This window comes from Amblyomma mixtum, chromosome 2 (assembly GCF_055824585.1).
Source record: "Amblyomma mixtum isolate Tamu chromosome 2, ASM5582458v1, whole genome shotgun sequence".
Lineage (NCBI taxonomy): Eukaryota > Metazoa > Arthropoda > Arachnida > Ixodida > Ixodidae > Amblyomma > Amblyomma mixtum.
In genome coordinates this window covers 28,294,313-28,308,646 of record NC_143013.1, presented here as the reverse complement: position 1 = coordinate 28,308,646, position 14,334 = coordinate 28,294,313, and the positions used below count along the sequence as shown (strand labels likewise).

At 50.8% G+C, this 14,334-nt stretch overlaps 1 protein-coding gene across 4 annotated transcripts in view; it reads right to left on the bottom strand.

The window, feature by feature from the left end:
* Positions 1 to 10,353: 10,353 nt before the first annotated feature.
* The window catches only part of LOC149358779 (uncharacterized), a 30,045-nt gene continuing 26,064 nt past the window's right edge, over positions 10,354 to 14,334 (bottom strand). For 3 of the 4 annotated variants that reach the window (XM_089570970.1, XM_089570969.1, XM_089570971.1), the window contains 3 exons: positions 13,392 to 13,471; positions 11,602 to 11,783; positions 10,354 to 10,834 (listed from right to left, as the gene is read on the bottom strand). In XM_089570970.1, coding sequence (XP_089427096.1) covers positions 10,798 to 10,834; positions 11,602 to 11,783; positions 13,392 to 13,409 — 237 coding nt within the window. In that variant the 5' untranslated portion in view covers positions 13,410 to 13,471 and the 3' untranslated portion in view covers positions 10,354 to 10,797. Of the gene's footprint in view, positions 10,835 to 11,601; positions 11,784 to 13,391; positions 13,472 to 14,334 lie in introns of those variants that run through there. The other variant, XM_089570968.1, reaches the window with a different exon arrangement.

Here is a 14,334-nt window from a genome sequence, read left to right as displayed (position 1 = left end):
GGAAAAACTTATCCCAAAGTGGGTTTCGAACCCAGGCCGGCACAACCAGATAAACTTTGCTGGCCACTTTCAAGCATAGCATCATCACGGCAGCACAACAACGCATGCGCTGAACTGCCAGTCTCCCGAGCTGGGTTTGGGTATTGTTGTCTTCAACTTCCATTCAGGCGGCACGAACATATAATTTTTGGCCACTGCATTAGAGTAGTATGCCATCGCGGCAGCCCAACGCCCTGCAAATTGAAAATTGGTATTTGAGGAAAAGAAATGACACAATAACTGTCTGGCATCTTGGTGGACACCCGAGCCCCACCTAAGAGAAGGGATAAAGGAGGAAGTGTAGGGAGGAAAAGATGCGGTAGTGGAGGTCTGGAATAATTTCTACCACCTGGGGATCTTTGACCTGCACTGACATTCTGAGAGATTATTTTAAGCACAAACTGCAATTGTAATCATCCTTACGAAAATTCATACAGGTATCAGCTGCACCTATGTAAGGGTATCTCATCACATACCAAATTCCTCCGAATATTTAAAGGGTAAATGCATGGGCTGAAATGAATTTGCTAGACGATCAGACCATTTGCTCGTGAGTGAGTGAAAAACTTTATTAAGCTCTAGATTTGCTTTTCTTCTGCGGCTGTCAGATGGCTTCGTCCATCTGCTTGTACAAAGGTCGGCTGTCCTTAGTCCAGGGCTCCGCTAGAAGCTGCTGCCAGTTGCGCTCGGCGATCGCTGGAGAGCACTCCCTCCAATTGCTCCGCACTCGGGTTTGTTATAACGGGTACCACACTTATCCTCTGGCATGCCCACGTTATGTGGTACAGCGTGGGTGGTTCTTGGCACCAAGGGCATTTGTCAGTGTATTGTGCGGGATACATTTTGTTGAATACGTGTAGGCTATGATGATGTCATGATGAATGTTGAGAGTTCCAGAGAGATGTGGAAAGCTGGTCGTTTCATTGAGTACACTGCAGTGGTGTCGGGTGATATTTTTTCTTGCACAAAACGTAAAACGAACGGTCGAGCATCTGAATATTAAGGTAACCTTTGAACAGTATAAAACTCGGCTGCTGACCCGAAAGACGCGGGATCGATCCTGTCCGCGGCGGCCGAATTTAGATGGAGGCCAAATTCTTGAGGCCTGTGTACTGTGCGATGCAGTGCACGTTAAAGAACCCCACGTGGTAGAAATTTACGGAGCCCTTCACTACGGCGTCCCTCATAGCCTGAGTCGCTTTGGGACGTTAAACCCTATAAACAAAACAGAACCTACTGCTTCTTTTTCGGGTGCTGCGTTTTGCCTGCTGCTACATTGTTGTAAACCAGCCCGCGGTAGCTCTCCTAAAAACCCATGCAATACGAACTCGGCTGATACGCCGCGGTCCTGAATGTCGCCACGCGATATAATGATTTCCTCCGTACCGGCATTTTGGCGGCTAACGCTTACGGCACGGCGCCGGCGCCACCCAAAGCGAGACAGTGCATGCCATTGTCTCGTGACTACCTTGGTGTTCTGTAGCTTTCGGCGGTTTCCAGCGCGCAGCATCACGCCAACTAACCGCACGGTTACGAGCAGCGTGCATTTTGTTGCTGCCGCTGGTGTTGTTCCTTCGGCGCTGTGGCGCGACAGCGAACGACCGAGGGCATAAAAACGAAACTATGCCGCGTACCTCGGCGCGCGGGCAGCGCTGTGCGAGATCTTGTTGCGTAGGGAGAAAGGGGGGGGGGGGGCACCTCGCTTAACATACGCAGTTTGTAGATTCCAGTTTTCGTGGACTGTACAACAATGAAGCGGTTTCGCAAATAAAAGCGAGCAGAAGCACACGCGTGTCGCTAGTCAGCCCTAGTGTTCCTGTATATTCTGTATATGCTCCCGCCCGCTCCTTGCGCATTCCCTTCTTGCTGCTGCCTCGTGCCTCGGAGGGCTGCTCAGGCTGATGGAGAGCCATGGCAGGGCGTTGGGACGTTCTGCGCACGCAGAACGATCGCGAGAGCCACAGAGCTTTACAAATTCCAGAGAAGCATGCTACGCTTGCAGTCGAAAAAAGAAAGAGACGGATAAATATGTAAAAATTTTTTTTCACGCGCTGTATGCGGCTGGTACGTTTTTCCGTGGTCCCGAGAAGAACGCAACAAGAGGGTTTACTGCAACGCAACCGCTAATACACTTTTTGGCACACAGTAAAAACTAAAATACGAACAAAACATACAAGACTAAACGAAAGGAACCCGAGACACTCGAAGTCATCACATACGTCATGGGTTCTGAATCAGAGTGGGGGGAAAAATTTTCGAACTTTAACCACAATTTTCTCAGCAATGAAACCACCGTCCTTCACGGCAAAACGAGCGCCAACAGAGGCAAGAGAGGCCCAACTTTCAGGTTTTGCTATGAACAAAAACCTGTTCGAGTCGTTCTCAGTTTCCTTGGTTTGGATCGGATCGCTGTGAAGACAAGCTTTCCTTGATCCATCAAGACTTCGACGCCATCGCCGGATGCATTTAATTTATGCTCGAATAAAGTGATTTCGTGCACCTCTGCTTCTCTTTAATAAGCAACACAATCATGCACTCTGCCTATGCTGATCCTGCGCGCAATACACGTAACATGAAAATGGTTTATGTTCCTGTTATTGTAACTATGTTTATTTTTAATCTTGCCACCCCATATGTACATAACCTCCCTTATTGCGGCCTCTAAAGTAATGAAATTAAATGCGGTTTAACGTCCCATGGTGACTAGGCTGTGAAGGACGCCGTAGCGGAGGACTCCGGAAATGCCAATCATCTGGGGACCTTTATCGTGCACTGACATCGCGCAGTACACAGGCCTCTAGCATTTCGCCTCTTACGAAATGCGACCGCCGCGGCCGGGATCGCACCCGCGACTTTCGGGTCAGCAGCCGAGCACCATAACTGCTCAGCCGGCGCGGCGGCTTTAACATGAAAATGATTGTAATTGGTACGTTGCCGGCATGCTAGGTAACTTCAGGCCCGCACGCAAGGGCGTCCGCAGAACTTTTTCCAGGGGGGGCGGGACCTGATGTCCGGGGATGAGGGCGGCAGTAGGTTGGCACTAAAAAGCAACTAGTGCATAAATAATATCCGTAATTCCAAAGGGGGGGGGGGGGCAACCCCCCCCCCTTGCCCCCTCTTCCGGACGCCCATGCCCGCACGCTCTCGAAATCATGCGGAGCTTCCTTTTTTGGGCGTCGGTTCATGACCTTGGTGTATCCATCATCGTACTGCATGTCTTCTGAGTCGAAGAAGAATAAGGTGTGTCTCCGGTAGCTTTGAGAATAGACATTCGTTTTCTGCTCACCGGCTTGAAGGTCGAGGCTATTAGCCATTGCAGCCGAGGCGATGAGTCAACTGCCGTCGTTTAGGGCGGTGAACCCGTGACACAGGCCTCAGCAGAAGCAATAAGGCTAGAAAATAAGGAACGCACGAAGAGCTACCAGCATGACCAGTCTAGAGCCGCTGAAGAAAAAATCGGAAAAATCTTGGGAAACGACTAAGCTCTGCCCTAGTCCCAACACACACGTGTGTCAGGAGCAATCAAGCCCCCGCTCCTTATACCGTCCACATCACGGCATCACTCCGCACTTCTCCTACTCGGCCCAGCTGCTAACACTGGGCCATGGTCCGCGGCGTACTGCAGTACTCCGCTTGCCAGTCACAATAATAAATAAAATCAACTTTTTGATGTTTTACTGTATTAAACAAGCCAGGTACCAAAATTGCAGAGCTTACGATTTCTTTTTCTTTTGATTAGCTTGTTGTGTAAATAACAAAACAAGTTTTATCAACGGACTACTTTTTTGCAGCGGAGGAATTCTGTGCGGCGGTCCTGAATGTGGGCGGAGCTTCACTGCAGACTTAAGTTGCATCCGACTATAGAGGCCTCCGTGCGCAATGGAAGCTCTAGAATGTGCTTCCTCAGGGACGAACGATGACGACACACTCACTCACGGCGTCCTGGAGGTCTCTGCGAGAAGTGGAAAGCTTGGGCAAAGTTTTTCCTGCACTAACAACGCGGCGGAGCCGCGGCAGCTACGTGGCGACGACGACGACGCCGGCTTTTCCAGTTCACAAGCTCCTTAGCGCCTTCCGTTAAAATCAAACGTATAGTGTACCGCCGTTTGGATGCATAATGCTCAACTATCCCAGCTGCTCAGCCCTTTCGTCTTTGAAGGCGCTTCATTCGCTCTACGGAAGTTAGTACGAATTAGGTTTTTGAATTAACAGAAAGGGATGCGAAAATGGTTCCTATGGTTTCTGTCCGCTTGTTATAAGTGGAGGAGATAAGAGGAACGAAAAGCGTCGTGCAAGCTGTAGCAGGCGCTTGCATGGCAAAACTTGCGCATCAGATGAAAGGGCTTGTTACCACTTTCTAACCAGGCCAGAGGCACGATGAAAACAGCAAAAACCAGTCTGGCCGCTGGAAATCGAGGAAACGCGACGACACGCCGTCTGCCTATGGAAACCGGCACGGTGACGTGCTACTGTCCCCGGCCTTGGCATCTGCAGGTGATATTTTCCATCGATAAGTCTAACAGCGTAGGCTGCCGTAGAAAAGCCCTGTCAGCGACAGTAATGCGCAAGCGTCCGAATTTCACGGCCTCGCCAATGTCCGCAGTTCTCTCTTCCTTGGAACTATCGGGGACAGAAGTGAAAAGGACACGCCACCGGTGGCTCAACTGCATCGCTGCGTCGCCAGTCACCTAGTTGACCAAGAACGGCGCGTCCATTTCACGCGCCAAGGGATGCTCCTCTGGAAGCGTCTGCTCTTGGGCTTGGTGCGAGAAGCAGCCCACACGATGAGTCGAAAAACTGGCGCGCTTCCCGGCGTTGCCGCCGTGGAGCGTTACTTCGTGTATCAAGCTGAACGGTTGGAACATATTTCTGGAGGAACTCTCGGACAATCACCCCTTCTAGCAGTAATGGACACGGCGATAAAAAAAAATTACATATCCCGCCTCAGGCGATGTTTTTTTTTTTTTTTTTGCGAGCGCTCGCACGCTTGGAGTTCGCGGACACTGCTGTTCCCGATAGGACAAGCCACCAGAACTTTTCGCCGTACAAGCGGCAGTGCTGGATGTGAATTCGTTCCCGTTACCAGTGGGTTGTTGTCGTCTTCATCCCCCCCCCCCCCCCCCCCCCAGTGACGCCTAGAAGCCGTTACACTCATGGCCGACCGACGACTACTGAGGAATGTATACCTCCGAGCTAGGCCTTCGGCATCGAAGGTGAGTGCGAGGCTAGGCCTCGCGGTGTTACGTCCTTTATTGCTGGTGGCAGGGTACAGACTGGCGGGAAAGCCGCCAACACGTGACACATGGTAGCTCAGGGTTGCTTGGCCCTAAAGATTGTCCCGCTATAACACTCCTCCCCCCTACGTCACGAAGTCCTTCAGATACGCAGGGCGGCTGCGTTGGCGCTGTGGTCGCTGGACTTGAAGGGAAGCACTCGCTTCACGGTCCTCACCACAGGAAGCAGATTCGGTACTGGGCGCTGCAGCCTCCTCCAGTCTTTCTCCTTGGTCCCGTCTTCCAGGGTCCTCTAGGCTTGAAGGAATGCCAAGCCCGGAACACCCTGCTGGGGAAGCAACCAGCGGTTCCTCCTCTTCACACATCCCAGAAGCGAAACTGTCCAATGCGTAGCTGGCAGAACGACTTCTGAGTTGGTCAACATGACGTCTCCATCGACGACCGTCCTTGGTGACGACCAAGTACGACACTGGTCCTGTGACAGCATCCACAATGCCCGGCAACCACTTGGGCCCATAGAGATAGTTGCGCACAAACACTCGATCCCCCACATCAAACAGTCGCACTGCCTGGCTACGGCGCTGCATCACCTGCTCTTGTTTCTGCTGCACACTGGACTGCAGGTCAGGATGCAGACGCTCTAACACAGTTGAAAGTTTCCTGCCCATTAGCAATTCGGCCGGGCTCTTGCCTGTTGTAGCATGAGGCAGGATATGCTGGGTCATTAAAAACCTAGCCAGACGTGTGTCGATATCGCCTCCAACCATTCGCTTGAGTACTCCCTTGGTTTCGCGCACCATGCGTTCTGCTTGACCATTCGAAGAAGGGTGATATGGGGCAACGGTCACATGTCGGATTTGATTCCGGCACATGAAGTCTCTGAACTCCTCCGAACAAAAGGCAGTGCCATTATCAGAAACAACAGTTTCTGGAATGCCATGGGTAGCAAAAAGGAAACGAAGCTTCGCACAAACTGTAGCTGTCGACATGGAATTCATCCGGCACACTTCCAACCACTTTGAGTGAGAGTCCACCACAATGAGGAAAACTTTGCCTTGGAAGGGCCCAGCAAAATCGATGTGTAGTCTTGTCCAAGGACGCTTGGTGAATTCCCAAGGGTGAATCTTTGCAGCTGCTGGCGCAGACCTGGATTCCTGACAACGTGCACAGTCTCTCACCTTCTGCTCAACATCTCTGTCGATTCCTGGCCACCACACGGCTCCTCTGGCAAGCCCCTTCATCTTGACAATTCCTGGATGAGCTGTGTGAAGAATGTCCATGACATACGGTCGAGCTGGCTCTGGAATGACCACACGACTGCCCCACAGCAAACAACCTTGGTACACCGACAGTTCATGCTTGCGGCTCACAAACGCTGCAAACTCTTCTGGCAGCTTACCCTCTGGCCACCCATGCTGCACCCAATTGCAGACTCTAGCCAACAGCTTATCCCTTGACGTGAATCTTGCCACCTTCCTAGAGTTCCATGCTACTTCCGGCGCCATTTCCAGCATCCCTACTTCCCAAAGACGCTGCTCCTCTTCCTCTGCCCTACTGGCTCTCAGTGGTAAACGACTGAATGCATCAGCATTGGAAAGCTTCTCCGCTGGTCGATACTCAATTTCATAGTCATAAGCCGATAACATGAGGGTCCAACGCAGCATCCGTGGTGATAGCACCTGGGGAATGGGCTTGGCATGGTGCAACAGTCCTAAGAGGGGTTTGTGGTCTGTCACAATTTTGAAATGTCTCCCATATAGAAACTGATGATACTTCTTTATGCCAAAGCCGATGGCGAGCGCTTCTCGGTCTGTCTGGGCATAATTCCGTTCTGCCGCACTCATAGTTCTCGACGCATATGCAACCGGTCTCTCGCTGCCATCTTCGCACACATGACTCAACACAGCACCCAGTCCGTACGGGGATGCGTCACAGGCCAGCACTAGGGGTTTGTTGACATCATAGTGCACCAGAACATGTGATGACTGTAGCAGATCTTTTGCCTGGCGAAATGCTTCCGCCTCAGCTTCCATCCAACGCCACTCGCGACCCTTGTCCAACAGCCGGTACAGTGGCTCCAAGGCATGAGCTGCTCCTTTAAGAAACTTGTTGTAAAAGTTCAGAGCTCCTAAAAAGGCTTGAAGTTCCTTTTTGCATGTCGGCTCTGGGGCCTTGTGAATAGCACGCACCTTGTCTTCTGTCGGCTGCACACCTGCAGAGTTCACACGGAATCCCAAGTAACACACTTCCTCAACACCAAATTGACATTTGTCAAACTTTAGTCGCAGACCGTCTTCATGAATTCTTTTGAGCACTTCTTGTAAACGAGCATTGTGCTGCACCTCATCCTTTCCACCGATCAAGATGTCATCCAAGAACACAAGAACACCATCAATTCCATGCAACAGTTCTTCCATGTACCTCTGAAAGATAGCCACTGCCACTGCCACGCCAAATTGAAGACGGGTTACGCGGAACAGTCCCCGATGTGTTGTAACCGTCAACAAGTCAGCTGTTTCTTCATCAACAGTCTTCTGTTGATACGCCTGTCCGAGGTCTAGCCTTGAAAACTTCGAGCAACCTGCCAGCCTGGCAAACAGCTGCTCCGGTGTCGGCAGGGGATACGTCTCCCACTGCACTACACGATTGACTGTGCTCTTGTAGTCCCCACAGATCCTTATCGATCCATCTTTTTTGACAACTGGAACGACAGGTGTTGCCCACTTCGAGTGCCGCACAGGCTGGAAAATGCCTTGGCTCACCAACTTGTCCAGTGCTTCGTCCACCTTCGGTCTCAATGCAAACGGTACTTGTCGTGGCTTCAGAAATCGCGGCGGAGCTGCCGGGTTCACCTCTATGCGTACAGGAGGCCCTTTACTTGTCCCAAGTCCAGGCTCAAAGACTGAAGAATACTTCTTGAGCAAGGCTGTTGTTCCCCTACTGCCAGTTCGACTCGGCTCGTACACACTGTGAACACCACTCAGACTTATTCCCAAAGACTTGAACCAGTCCCGACCGAGAAGTCCGATACTAGCACCCTTAACCACCACCAATCGCAGGCGATGTTCCTGCCCCTTGAATTCCACCTTCACGGTCAGTTCACCCAACACTCGTAGTTCCTTGTTATTGTAAGCTCGGAGATGAAGAGTACTTGGGCGCAACGCCCTTTTCGATATTCGCAGCTTCTGCATAGTCCGGTCGTTGATGACTGAACACACTGCACCAGAGTCCACCTCCATCTCTAGGGGACTTCCGTTGACGCGCACTTCCACTCTCACGGCTGGCTCTTCACCAGACAGCACGAACACGTCGTAAACGTCCGACGCAGCATTCTTGTGACGGCCTCCACTGGCCCGTTTTTTGTTCTGAGAGTTGGGTTCAGCCGAAGCGCGAGCTGCCGCCTTCCTCCTGCATGCTCTCACTATGTGCCCTCGTTGCTTGCAGAAGTGGCACTGCATATTCATGAATGGGCAACTGCTTGGCGAATGCGCACCCTTGCAGCGGAAACATACGCTTGTGCTCCCAGGCGAACCAGCCTGCTTATGGGTACCCTCCTTGGCTGTCACTGGCGCAGAGACCTTCGCAACACACGGGTCGAAACGCTGCCCGCTCACGCTGCCAACTTCACACGATGCGGCACTGCCGCGAATTTGCTCGGTCTGTCGCTGCGCAGATTCCATTGCAATGGCTTTCTCCCGAGCTGTAGCAAACGTAAGCTCCGGCTCCGCCAGCAACCGACGCTGAAGGGTCTCGCTTCGCACCCCGCACACTAGCCGGTCGCGCAACATGTCATCGAGCGACGCACCGAAATCGCAGTGTTCCGAGAGACGTCGCAATTCTGCGATGTAGTCGGCAATTGACTCACCGGGCTGCTGTTGACGTGTGCCAAACTTGAAACGCTGTACTGTCACCGACGGTCGCGGCGAGAAGTGGTTTGAGAGACGCCTGACGATCTCATCGTAGGCCACGGCCGACGGCGCATCCGGAGAACAAAGGGAGCGAACGATGGCATACGTTGCTGGGCCGCAAACGCTGCAGAGCGTTGCTCGCTTCTTCTCGTTACCGTCGATGTCGTTTGCTTGAAAGAAAAATTCGAGGCGCTCCAAATACAAGGGCCAAGACGTCGCCTCTGTTGGAACGAATTCCCCAATCGTGCCCAGCGCAGTTGCCATTTTTACCTCGTCGCCAATTATATGTTACGTCCTTTATTGCTGGTGGCAGGGTACAGACTGGCGGGAAAGCCGCCAACACGTGACACATGGTAGCTCAGGGTTGCTTGGCCCTAAAGATTGTCCCGCTATAACACGCGGCGAGGGCGATATGTCCGTGAAACCTGCCTTGGGTTGTTAGAATTTAATGTTCACTTCGCGCTGTTTCCGCGACCATTGGATAACAGTAATCACGCAACATGCAGGATGTCGAGGTTTCACGGACCATCGCCATCGGGTTACTTGTCCCTGACGGAAGCGCAGTGTGCTAAGATTCGCGGTGTGTACAGCTTTAGGCTTAGCTCACTATAGGCAGGTCAGCTGTAGGTGTTGAGCCAGCGAGGAAACTGCGCGTACGCACCGATTTTTTCGCTGCCTTAAGGGGGTTTGGAAATGAGAGCTCTCTGCCATTTGCGTTCCGGAACAAAAACTCGTTCCGAACGGCTTTGCGACTAAGCCACTATACAGTATGTTGTGCTACCGAGCGCCTGAGCGAGGATGTGCTCGTGAGCGAAGTGTGATTTGTACACGGCGCTCGGAAATTCGCGCCAGCCTCGTCCAGCAACTCTGAAGAATGGACGTTGTGGCAATTGCCGCAACGGACGCACGTTCACGTTCCTGACACTTGCAACGAGATGACACGTGATCTCACGTGACAGGCCATGTGACCTGACGTTGACGGTCATGGCTGTCAGGTGACCGAGTGCTTACGTATAACGGCTTTCCCTGTAAAGGGTAAACGGGTAATGAGTGGCACACGACATCACTTTAGTTCGACCAAATTAGCCGCCGTCTCTGCAACCGTTTCCACATACCCTTTCTCTACTGTAACAAAAATGATGGAGCTGTAAAAACATAAATTATACGTGCAATTAGTTCGAGGTCCTTTATTAATGATATTTTCGCCAAATCAATGAATACGTTTACAAAATGGTGCAATGATGACATTTCTTAGAAAGCACAACTCAGATATGCGTATAATGAATAGCGAATAAGGAAGTAACAGAGCCACCGACCACGACGCACCGTTGAAAGGAATGCATCTTTTTATGCACGAATCGTGGAAGGCTGTACAAAAACATTTAACAAAAACAATGAGGCACATAGTTTTCTGCATTTGCTAAAAGAAATTGTGTGATAGTCCTTTGTTCAACAGAGTTAAACAGGATAGTTGCTGTTGTTTGTTTAAGTTACCATCGTATCTGGGACTGAATTCAGGCCACAAGACTGTCTGCATGCATGCGAGGCTGTGTAATGTCCACGGAGTAAATTAGACTTGTATGCAGATGTGGTCGGTAGCTTTGGGTGGCGCCTTCTCACAGGCTTCGCCTTTTCCTGTCCAGACTGTCGGGCCTGAGGGAAGACAGAAATACCGTATTAACCTCGCTGGAACGGGAATTGAGAACACCATGGTCCATAGCATTCAATGGCGAACTCTGCATTATGCGATTGGTACACCAAAACTACGGGTGAGCGCCCGCTCCACCCACCCCATTCCTTTCCCCTCTGCTTCAGAATCGCATGACTGAGGGTAGTGAATTCTGGAGAACCAATTCCCTGCCCATATGTCTAGGACTCACCTGAATAACATTCTTCCGGCCAGCACATCCTATATCAATCAATATCAAACTGTATCAATAAGATTGCACTGAGGAGATCAACGCTTCACGGTAGGCAGTGCTAGAATTCGACACGCCCGCGCATCGAAGCAAAGTGGCGCACACTAAAAAGAACCTGAAGGTGGCGCTTCACGTCATCTGCCTCTTCGCACTGATGCGCGGCCAGGAGAAGCATTGCCGCTCCGAAGAGCGTGACCACACACTCGCGTGTTCACCATAAGAGTGGATCCCCCTCTACATGTCGTTCACATTTGAACAGGGGGAGGAAATGAAGCGTCAGTCCGCTGAGCAACATTTCGACAAGAGGACTCGTCTTTGTCTCCTGTGTCATGATACCGAAATATACAGCGCACTGAGGCCTCCCGTCCCCTCCTGCACATTTTTCTTGCCAAAATTTGGGCTTTCATAACCATCTATCTCCCTAGTTTCTATACTTAAGACTTATGTACAGTACTTAGGGCGTCGTGCATGTGCGACTGTGTATACGCGCATGACACATACCCGCAGCATTTGCTGTGCGCCAGGCAGCAGATGAAGTTCCTGCCGGAGAAGTCGACGTCCTGGTCGCAGATGTCGCATGCGGTGGTGTTGCCTATGTAGGCCAGGTGAACGGCCGACACGCCGGTCGGCTGCTCGCTCAGCAGAATGATGGCCACGCCCAGCAGGCAGCAAGCTGCGGCCAGCTGGACATGGACACGGTCGTCACTAGTCAATTACTGCGATCAGTCTATCCGCAGTGGAGGGCGCAGTATAATGCTCAGAAATGGTGCACATTAGTGCGCCAAGCAGAAGGAATTAGTTGCAAGGGATGCATGACAGAGTACACCTTGACCTCTCTCCAAGGTCTTGACAGCTCCTTAAAGGGACACTGAGGAGAGCACTATTGATATTTTTTTTTATAGTAAAATCCGATAGTTCGGCATGTCATGGCTTTGTTGCCACTTGGCCGGCAGCGAAAGATGCATTTATTTCTAAGAAATTTGGATTCGAAGTTGAAAAAGTTTTTCCCGCCGCTCTGATTCAAACTTGGGATTCTCCTATGACGACACAGGACTAAGTGACGTGAAACATGACGGGCGCATGACGTACCGCAGACTCCGTGATTTCTGGCGGCCAGCAGTGCGGCCTAGCAGCAGCCGAAAAGAAAGCTACCGCCGGCCGCACGTTGAAGGCATCTATCGGCTATTGCGGCCGTCGCTACAGTCGCTTCGATTACGTTTGCACTGGCGTTTTGCCAGCGTTACGATGGATCTCGTTCTCGAAGTCGTCAACGAAGTTCTCGCAAATAGACCCCCTTAGCATACCGTGTACCTTGTTACCGCTAGCGGAATACCGGGATCCCGCCTACCGCCGGAAACCAGGCGCTGATTGGTCCCGATGCTTCAGGAGCGCGCGTAGCTGCCGGGCACGTGGCGCCATCTGGCGACGTCAAGGACATTTGCGCATGCATTGGCTGCGCCTCAGGGATTTGTGGCTTCTCGGGTCCTAGAGTTGCTAGAACCATTGGTTCTAGCAACACTGCTTTGTCCTATGACGTCATCATGCTTGTACTTGCGAGTTTGGCCTGTGGCGGCGATACCTGCATTTTGGTTCTTGCTCTTTTCTACGTTACAAGAGCTTAGTTGTCAGTATGAGTGGCGTTTTTGTAATCAGGAGCTGGTATTCTGTCGATACAAGCCAACTTCAATTTCTCCTCAGTGTCCCTTTAAGTCTCTGACCGAAATCAGTATAAACCTCGTCACTTGAGCTTCTGGTCCACACAGGCCTGTCATACCTTAAACTCATTGAACTTGCATGTCAGTGTGCAAAGTCATCATCTCTAGGTCTTTGGGTTAGAGATAACGAAGGTAATATGAATGAATCTGCGGTAGACGTTATAAAAACGATTGGAAGATACGTGGCTTAAAAACGGGGCAGTGACGTAAAGATAAATGTTCAGGATTCAAAACTGGGTTAGCATAAACGTGAGTAGAACTTTTCTTTTGGGAGGAACAATTTTTAAATAGTACCTGTGAACTGGAAAGCTTTTTAGATAAATATAAAACAGTGTGAATAAAGAAAACCTATATAAATAAAAGTTGTCTACGTATCTTGTTATGGAAATTTTTGTATGGTTCGCGTTGTAAGGTTTTTCGACAGTGAAGTGTAGCCATTGCATTTGAGCATGAGTTCCAGTCAACGGGGCACCATCGCTTGTTTGGCGAGGGCTGTTTCAAAGACATTACTGATATTGGCGCTTTAGTTATACTATGTTTCCTGTTTCCAGCTGCTGAAATGGTAGGCGCACTTACCACAACAGCTCGACCCATGGTTGAATGCCGAAAAGCTGAGGTAGAAAGGCCTCCTTCAACCGCTTAGGTCAAATCATAACCTGGGAAGGAAAATAGAAAAATAAAGCATCACCACAGGCAAAATGATGTAACCTTGGTTTCTTTGTCGTGCACGTAGCCATATCTGTCCATTGGATTTATCAATATATGAGCATCTCTGGATGTACGACTCTAGCATATATGCGAGAGACGTTCAGCAAGCGTTGCCTCCGGGATTGCAGCATTTACACTATTAAAGCGAAAGCTTTACTACTTGCACTTTCAGCCTTTGCCGTGGCGCGGCGGTGCCACCATTGGCCTTTAGATGACCTCTGTGTGACGTCATGTGTGACATCACGCCGAAGAGAAGGGCGACCGACTCGCGCCGTCGCAAGCCGCGGCGGTGCCACCACCGGCGCCTAACTCCTGCGCTCTCCGCTAGGAGCGCGATTGTGGCGTTACGCTGAAGAGATTAGGCTCGACTCACGTCGCTAGAAAGCAGTAGCTGTGCCAACCACCAGCGGCTTAACATTGCTTCGCGATCTCGCGCCGTCCGTGTGCGACGGCAGTGCACATGAACGGCGACCTGACTGGACTGGATTGTACTGAACTGGATTGGATTGGATTAGAATATATTAGATTAGATTACATTAGATTACATTGGATTGGATTGGATTGTATAACAGATGCACCGCCACAAGTCTAACCACAAGCACCACCACCAGCTGAACCATGGCGTAGGTACGGATATTGCTTTCGCAATTACCGGGCTTAAAGGGGTGGAGACACCAAATTTTGAAGCTATAAAAAGCCTGCTATGGGATTCCTAAGTATGCAAGGCCAGTCACTGCCAGGTGTTGGACGCAACAAACGTTTAAAAAGTATTTTAATTCGGTTCCAAAGATTACCTAAATGCTCACTCTCA